The 9,242-nt window shown below is 43.2% G+C and overlaps 1 protein-coding gene across 1 annotated transcript; it reads left to right on the top strand.

Moving 5' to 3' along the window:
• Positions 1 to 240: 240 nt before the first annotated feature.
• Positions 241 to 8,808, top strand: hps4 (HPS4 biogenesis of lysosomal organelles complex 3 subunit 2; the record flags this gene model as incomplete). The annotated part of the gene is made up of 13 exons (XM_080852307.1): positions 241 to 352; positions 1,002 to 1,138; positions 1,669 to 1,759; positions 2,283 to 2,426; positions 2,996 to 3,103; positions 4,097 to 4,213; positions 4,694 to 4,788; positions 5,095 to 5,167; positions 5,940 to 6,073; positions 6,356 to 7,184; positions 7,615 to 7,741; positions 8,262 to 8,373; positions 8,637 to 8,808. Exons 2-13 carry the CDS (start codon positions 1,104 to 1,106, stop codon positions 8,806 to 8,808), a joined length of 2,037 nt encoding a protein of 678 aa, XP_080708433.1. The 5' UTR covers positions 241 to 352; positions 1,002 to 1,103.
• Positions 8,809 to 9,242: the final 434 nt, after the last annotated feature.

The raw sequence follows: 9,242 nt of genomic DNA, 5'->3' as shown, positions 1-9,242 counted from the left end.
AAGAGTGAAAATTTAGACGTGTCGTGTGTTTGTGTGTGTGATATTATAATAACTGCATAATGATTATGAACGCACAGTTATGCATACACTGTTTGGTATGAATGTTGCCCGAAATAAAAGCCTAAAACACTGGATATTTCTACCACATCGTGGCTCAGAGCACGTTATAACGCCGTGGTTCAGAGAGGAAGTTGAAAATCTTGAGTTTTGACCCTGCATGCTTGCCTTACTCTCAAGATATCCTCACATGATTTCTCTCTTGTGACCCACATTCCTCATCAAATCGCTTGACTGGGTCAAAGTGACTGAAACTTACAACATTTGGATTAAGTTGCTGGGAATCTGCGCAGAAGTAAGTTTTATACACTTTTGGTAGGTTTGTTCTGTACAGTTAAATGTTAGCAGTTTTTTTCTTCTTCTCAGTAGCGATTTTTTAATAACGTTTGTACCATGAGCTATCTGTTGATATGACACCAAGCGAAGTTAGCGCACTCGATGATGGTGTGGTAGCGTTTAAAATTGAGGTTGGGGAAATAAGGCTAACTCCGGTTAAGTGAGCTTTTTTCGTGATGTTTTTGTCCCCTCGGTAGAATAACTTAGTGTTAAAAACCTAAACACGTTCTGTAGTGCATCGGTTTTATTTAGTGACCGTGCCATTTACAATCTGTTTACTTGGTGACCATAAGATTACACATCAAATTGGTCAAATTACAAATTTTACTATTAGGTTACACATCGGCGAAACAAACAGTTAATTGGAAAATTAAAGTATACTCTTAAAGCTTTTCAATTGCAAGGCGGAACTTTGTCTCGATTGTATCCTCTGCTAGATAGCTGTCAAAATTAATTATACTTTGCCCAGTAAAATAGCCCACAACATCGAATGAATCGGACGTTTTAAGGAACACAAGAATAGTTGGCATTGTCACCGATGTCACAAGTGATTCCACATGTTGTGACATACGAATCACCAAGTGTGTCGATATTAATTTTCTTTCAAGCGTGAACTTCTGGTTTGTGCTACCGTACCAGAAGCAATGGCGGAATTGAGGACGGATAGTATTTGAGCGTGATCAAGAACTAATCAAGGACTAATAGATCTGATGGCCGATTCAGCCTGTCCAACAGATTCAAGGAGGTGAGTCACCTGTACACTTTGAATGATGTCTCGGGTTGTCAGTGCATCTCTTTCAATCTCACTCACTCACTCACTCACAAATACACTCACGCACACACTATGTTTCCCATCAACCAGAGCAATGCTCAGCGCTAGTCAGAGGTTCCTGATACACCCAAGGATCAGACACACACTGTGTAGGATGTCATCTGACAAACTTCGCCTAAAGGGATAGACTGCTTTACTGGTACTCAATCGTACTTCATAAAATAGTTGCCTACCTTAATTAGCCTCTGGGACATTTTTGTAAGACCGGTTAAATATATTTCTTCCAATGACGTAAAACGTGCTTGGGTAATTTAACAAAGTTCACCACAGTGTCCTAAATAGTTATGAGACCGGATTAGGCTAGTTCAGGAATGATTATACAATAGCCTGGCAATGAGACTTAAATGTCCAATTTGACCATTTGATTCAAACTGAATTTTAGCAAGTCTATTGGTAGGCTATTCACGCTAGTGCAATGTTTGCTATTATTTTTGTCTTCGTAGGTGTAATTACTTTTTCCTCTATGATGGGTCGAAGGTCCAAGAGGAAGGAGACCCGACGCGGGCTGGCATATGCTTCTTCTACCCTGAGGAGGTAGGTATATAGGTGCAGTTTAGGGGTTACAGCAAACAGGTGGGCATCGGGTCGTGATGACGAGAGTGAATTTGTACTCTTGAGTACTCAATCAGTGATGCGTAAGTAGGATATGGGTCTATCATCAAAAACAAAAAAAATATATATATATATAATATAATATAATAATATATATATAATTTTTTGTTGTTGTTGTTTTTTTCTCGTACAACAAGAGTGATAGGAACTAGAGCTCTGTTTACAACACATTTACAGATGTTTTTTAAAATAACTTGGTCAGTCAAATGAGGAACTCTCGGATATGTCATGGTGAAATGAAAGTCTAGTAGAAATATTTCAATTGGAAGCTAGTGTCCCAAGCCTCATGAAACATGAAAGACACACTTTTTGTATGCATTTTCACCCTGTAGGTGAAGCCCACAATCAAACTTCAGACCCATGGTCTCAGGGTCACTGGGTCATGAATATATGCTACCAGTATGTTTGTTTAAGATTTAACCCCTTAATCCATCTTTTCTCCCAGACTCCACTGGAGCAGCAGGAGTTGCTGTGTGGGCAGCTGGCAGGTGTGTGCCAGTGCGTTTCGCAGCTGTCCCGCTCACCTGTGCGTCTGCTGAGACTGCGCGGGAGCAAGTTTGCTGTACGCATGAAGGACCACTTCCTTTGGGTGAGTGTTAAGTGTATGTCAAGGTAATTTAGTGTACATTTTGTTTAGGTTTGTATTGTTTTCAAGGTGTTGTTCTTGTAGGAAGCTAGTTTTCATAGCATCATCAAACGGTCATGTGAAGGGGAGACAAACACATATCAATTCAATTCATTCAATTTGATTTATATAGCTCCAAAACAATACAATTGTTTCAAGGTGCTATACAGAGCCCAGAGCCTGGACCCCCCTAGAGCAAGCAAAATGGCAACTGGGGCAAGGAAAAACTCCCTGTTAATCAGCAAAGAACCTTAAGCAGAACCACAGGAACCCATCTGCTTCACCATAAAATACAATCAAAACACCTCAGTTGGCAATCTGGCTAGCTTTGATTAGTTCCAGCTGTCTGGTTATTGGTATTTGTAAGGCAAGAGTGTTCTTTGAAGTATTGTTTTATATAGACCGGCTAATTTTCATTCCCCTCTCTCATCATCTCACATCATTTTTATTTTAATAATCTCACAAATGAAAAGTGAATGCTGTAATGTTTTTAGGTTTAAAGGTTTTCTGTCCCCCACCCCCTTTTCTCTCAGGCTTTCAGTTGTCGTCCGGACATTCCAGATGTGAGTGTGTGTAAACTCTTAGATCAGCTGATCAGCCTCTTCTGTTTCTACAATGGCCCTATACGACAAAGTTACCAGGTAGAGTACTGAAACTTACATTTGCGTATAAGATTCATGGCCACAGCTGACTTCCCCGATGTCCCAGATGGTTCTGATGAATACTGACCCACGATCAAACTCAGTGTAGCACAGTGGTTCTTAACCTGGGTTCGATCGAACCCCAGGGGTTCGCTGAGCCACTCTCAGGGGTTCGGCAGCGGTCAAGACACACACAGTATAGCCCGGTTCACACTAGCAATGTCGTTTTGAAGAAATCATATTTTATTTTTCAAATTACGAAGGGTTCGGCAAATGCACTGATGAAGCTTGAAGGGTTCAGTACCTCCAAAAAGGTTAAGAACCACTGGTGTAGCATTAATGGATCACAAAAGTAGTCACTCATGCATACATGCCTCATTTGTCTTTATTCAAGTCTAGAGTCTAACAACCCTTCCTTGGCATAGTACAGAAAAGGATACCGTTATATCCAATTTCGTTGCTTTACATAGATGAAATAGAAACTTTATATGGTGGTTTAATTGCACAAGGATATGTAGGAGTAGACCATATTATTTGGATGAACTTTTCCGAATAAACAACTTTCACTTTTTACATGTGGCATTAAAGTGTTTCTGGTCATCCCTCATTCATATGAGTCATCCCCATCCCCATCACTCATCCCTTTCTCCTGTCCCTCATTCATATTCCCCCATCACTCATCCCTCTCTCCTGTCCTTCATTCATATTCCCCCATCATTCATCCCTCTCTCCTGTTCCTCATTCATCCCTCTCTCCTGTCCCTCATTCATATTCCCCCATCATTCATCCCTCTCTCCTGTCCCTCATTCATATTCCCCCATCATTCATCCCTCTCTTCTGTCCCTCATTCATCCCTCTCTCCTGTCCCTCATTCATATTCCCCATCACTCATCCCTCTCTTCTGTCCCTCATCCATATTCCCCCATCATTCATCCCTCTCTCCTGTCCCTCATTCATATTCCCCCATCACTCATCCCCCTCTCCTAATCCCAGCTGCACAGTCGGGCTGATTTGGCGTTGCGCTGGGCCAGGTACCTCACCCACCTCCAGGGAGGCTCTTCTGAGCTCCACCACATCTTCAGCTGCCTGAGAACCATCGACTCCACACATGTACGCATCCCTGCACCCGATATTCAACACGCTCTCATGGGTTCATCAGCATCATCTCACACACACACACACACACACACACACACACACACACACACACACACACACACACACACACTCTATCTTATGGGTACACCAGGAGCATCCAGCCTAATTTTTTTGTTTTCAGTTTAAAATATGAAGCAGCCCCTGAGGTAAAAAAAAATGCTGGCCTCAGTTTGGCGTAAGATACCTTGTAACCGTCCAACCCAACCTTGTTATCACTGTAATGTCCTTAAGGTTTGGGTGGTTGATTCTCTGCTGCATGAAACTGATTAGTCCTCACATGGACCATGCATGTCACATTAAACGCATGACACGACACATGAGCTGAATTTACTATGAAATGTACACACTCGCACACAAACATATGGAACAGCACATATCCAGAAAGCTACAGTAAAGGCTGCTCTGCCATTGTCACTTTTTTCTCTCCTGTAGATTGATCCTCTATTACTATTGAAGGCCGCCCTGATCCTGCAGGCATGCCAACGGTGCCCCCTAGTGTTGGCAGGGTGCATACTCTACAGAGGCAGGTAAATAAAGACATTATACATTATAAATTATACGTTTTATTCATCCAGAACAATTTAAGCAGGTAACATAAACAGGTATCAGTCCCCTTGGACTTTTTCTCGACATATTTGTTAACAAATTTGAGGTGCAGATACCTTGACTACCTTTATCCAATCATTTATCAACATTCAGAATATCCCCTTATTGATAGTGCTGATGTTCTACAGTAGTTGTATTATTTACCAGCATATCCGTTTTTTGCACTAGGGCCATGTTTTGTATCATCTTCATTCCATAATTCTATTTGCACTGATTTTGTTTTCTAGGGTCGTGAGTACTCAGATGCCTCCCGATTTAACAGTGAAGGTGATGGTCCATGAAACAGAGAGCTACAGTCAAGTAAGCAGTTTCTTGTTTTCTGCTAAATGGCAGTGACTACTGGATTTCCTCTACTATTAACCACAGTTTATGAATTGATTGCTGCCCTGTGGTTAATCCTCAGGTGCGGCCTGTACATGGTAATGCATGTTTTTCAGGCAGCTGGGAATAGAGTGTGGAAGTCAACTGGAAGTAACGTTTAATTTCTCAAAATTGACTTCCAAGTGATCACAACCACTTATGGATGGCGTTAAATGGCGTCATGTAAATACTAAACAATCCTCAGAGAAATGATGTGACATCAATGGAGCAGGGGCTTACTCTGATACCAATGAAGGGGAAGAAATCCCCCCCCCCCCCCCCCCCCCCTCTCTAACACGTTAATGCAATGGTTTTGATTCCCACTGCAGAGACACATTGAATGAACTGTGGTTATTAGATAGGTGTGGCCAATGCATAGGTTTGTTTTATAAAATAACATAAATACTGTGATGCGGTTAATAGATAGGAAAATACAGTAAACTGTAAAAGTGTTTGTTTTTACTAAATCTGTGTTAAAAGACTAAGACCAAGTTGTCAATTTACCTGATCTGCTGTCAATTTACATGTTATAATCCTGTACATTTTTTGTAACTTTAGAAGATTGAACCAGACATCACACTGAACAGCACATTATTTTCTCAGCATTTGTGGTCTCTGGGGTTATGAAGCCTCTGTGACCCACAACCATTGTAAACATCAACTGAGTAACCATGCAGAAGTAAAGCTAACGACACACACTGGTTTTAAACAGGACAACAGGCCAGTGGCCAATGGGATCAGCAGTGCTTGTGGTACGCCCTCTTCCAGCACTGGAACAACACCAGTGTTCCTCACCCCTGCTGAGCTCCAGGCACTGCGCTGCCCTCCAGTGAATAGGACATGCAGGTACAGCCTAAAACATGTCAAACATGTTACCACTGTATTTTGCTTTGTTTTTTTGTACGAACACCCTGAAATTGTATTTATTTTTAATTCTCTCAGCTGGAGTCCAGGAGCATTATGTACAAATCCTTGCATAGAATGTATACTAAAACAGCATTACTCTGAGCTGAAATGCTGTGTGTGCACACAAAAAAAATCAGATGTATGAAACCGTGTGCACACAATAATCCAGGCACCTCTTCTGTGTACACCTGATCAACAAGACTGTCTGTCTCTCTGTCTCAGGTCTCACTGTACTCCCCAACCTCCTCCTCGACCAAGAAAGTCCCGCCTCCTGTCACGCACGCTATCCGACACTCCCCCCGGCGAACTAGACGCCACTAGACTTGACCCTGCCCCTACCCCTTTTTCGTGTCTTTCTGACGAGTCCGACTTAAGCCCCTGTCCCACGTCCTCTCAAGCCACCACCCCCCAGTTCAGCCCCCTTCTCCAATCAGTGAACCACTGCACAACGGATTTCGAGTCACATGACCACGATCTGTCCAATGAGATTGCGTCATGTAAATTGGAGGAAGAAGTGGTAAGAGGTAAGATGGCTAATGGTTGCAGCAAAAAGTTCGAGCTGAGGATGGACCAAAGCAAGGTGGAAGCACATGGTGACTTGATCCTGCAGAATGGAAATGGCTGTCACACCAATGGCTATCACCAGGAGCCGGCCTCCGATCACCACTCTGACCAGAGCTCCTGCGATGAACCGCCAGACCCAAGCCGTCTCCATTTGCCGTCGAATGGGGCTGAGATGCCAGACAAAGAAGAGAAGAAGAAAAAGGAGAAAGCAAACATAAAAAAAGATAACCAGGAGAGGGATGAGAACAGACAAGCAAACATGAAGAACAGTGGAAGAAAGATTGAGGTGAAGGACAGAGATTGTGCAGGAGACGGAGAGATGAGAGAGAACGGGATGGGCAGAGGGGAGAGTGGGGGGGGAGAGTCATCGGAAGAGGAGCAGGTATTGCTGCCCAGGGCCCTGTACCAGCACAGGGTGAGGGCGCTGGTGCTCGCTCTGCTCGTGGAGCCGCACTTCCACAGTGACCAGGCAGCTGTGGAGGAGGTGGTAAGTGTGTGTGTGTGTGTGTGTGTGTGTGTGTGTGTGTGTGCGCGCCCTCTCTGAAAACATTTTAAATATGCCTAGCAAATATAAAGAGTTCAATACTGCACTATAAATACATGATGAAAACTCTAAAGCTGCCTTCAAATCTACAATGGATGTGGCCTTTATCTGGGACTGATCTGCCAGATGTATCTTTGGCTAGGGACAGATCCATCCCATTGTCATCTTAGAGCAGATCTTGGATTTATCAAAGTAAGCACAGAGACTCAAATCTAGAAACACAAACTATCAAACTACATGTTTGTAAAATGTAAACTTTCTACCTGGGTGGATAAAACTGTGCTCAGTGACAGATGTGCACAGATCATACAAAGGAGCAGCTTCATGGATGTTGTATTCCTCATATTGGTATATATGGTTGTGTTCTCTGCAGTCCCACAGCAGCCTGGCTTCTCTAAATGGACTTGAGGCTCATCTGAGGACCAGCACACCCGGCGGCCCGGGTCCCCATGGTCCCTACACTTTCGCTCATTATGACTGCATCCAGAACACGCTCACCAGTGAGAGGCTCTTCATACTGGCACAAAATCTCAGAGACACCCACACACAAACTCTCAAAACATCCTTAGACACAAATGTAACATTAATAAACTCAGACACAAACACACACAGACATCTGTGTGAATTGTTGTTACTATACAAACATTTAAACTCAATCTTCATCTCTTTCCTTCTTCCTCACGCCCTCACACACAGGCACAACTGCAATCAGAACACATTCATGATCACATACACACATGCCTTAGATGAGAATGATAAATAGAAAAACCCCACACACTCATGCATGGTGAGTGAATGCTTACATGCTACAAAGCACAAAGAGGTAGCTTGAGTCATCAGCAAAACCATTTGTTCAGTATAAGTATACTTGGTAGTAACTGGAGGTTTGATTAGTCTGGTTGTGGTAATGTTTTTAGTGACATGGTGTATGACTGTGCACACATAGGTGTGTAGTCACTTGTTTGGTTTTTATTCCATTGGAAAAGCATTGCTATTTAAGTGTTTCCTGTGTGTCTGCAGCCAACCTGTCTGGACGGTCAGTTGCACCTCAGGATTGCTCCTTTGTGAGAGCCACAGCCCTTCTCCATTCACATTTCTCCCAAACACAGACCCTGCAGGAGGCCATTGTCAGGTTTGTGTGTGTGTGTGTGTGTGTGTGTGTGTGTCTTGGGGGAGGTTCGGTGCCGCTGTTGTATTTAAATGATCACAGCACAATGACTGACTATCTCTGCACCCTAACATTACTCTACACACAGTGTTCCCTTCTGCACAGATTCAGAATCATAGTATTATGTTCTGTATGTCACTGAGTATATAAAAGTTCTGTGGGTGATGCATATGCATGGAAAGGGTAAAAAAGTGTGCACGCTCACATGGGCTCTCTCTCTCTGTCAGGAGTGCGGGGGCAGCGGTGTACAGCACGCGCAGCCCAGCCCAGGAGACCTACTTCCTGCAGCACGCCACCTCAGTCAGGAACTCTGGTATCCCCAACCACCTGGATAGTGCCTTCTCCCTGCCCAACAAAGCCCGCCACCGGCTCCTCAAACATGGGGTCAACCTGCTTTGAGCAGCCCTGGGGTTAGAAAGCCATGGAGAGGCTGAGGAGCTTTTGAGCTGATCTTGAAAGCTCTGTTACAAAGCACACATCCCAGCCTCTATGAGCTTCTCATACTGGCATGGGTAAGTGCATGGCTTTGGCGAGGGTTCAACTTTTGTACAAAGTAGGGAACAAGCTGTTAGAACCCTGTGCTACAAAAGTAAGCGGTGCCTTTTTTAAATATTCTAAAAAAGACACTTTTTTAAATTGTATTTCTCATAGGAGACCTATCGAAACTCAAGTTGCACTTTTGTCAAATGTAAACAGTGATTTTAACATGCACATATGCACACTTGTTAAAGATGTAGCGTAATGTTCTTAAATTATAAGTAGGTACATATTATAAGCTATGCTATTTGTACAGCAAATGTTGCTATTTCCACATATTTTGAAGAACCGAAGGT

This window comes from Sprattus sprattus, assembly GCF_963457725.1.
Source record: "Sprattus sprattus genome assembly, chromosome: 15".
In the NCBI taxonomy this organism is placed as follows: domain Eukaryota; kingdom Metazoa; phylum Chordata; class Actinopteri; order Clupeiformes; family Clupeidae; genus Sprattus; species Sprattus sprattus.
This window is presented reverse-complemented; position numbering and strand designations above follow the sequence as displayed.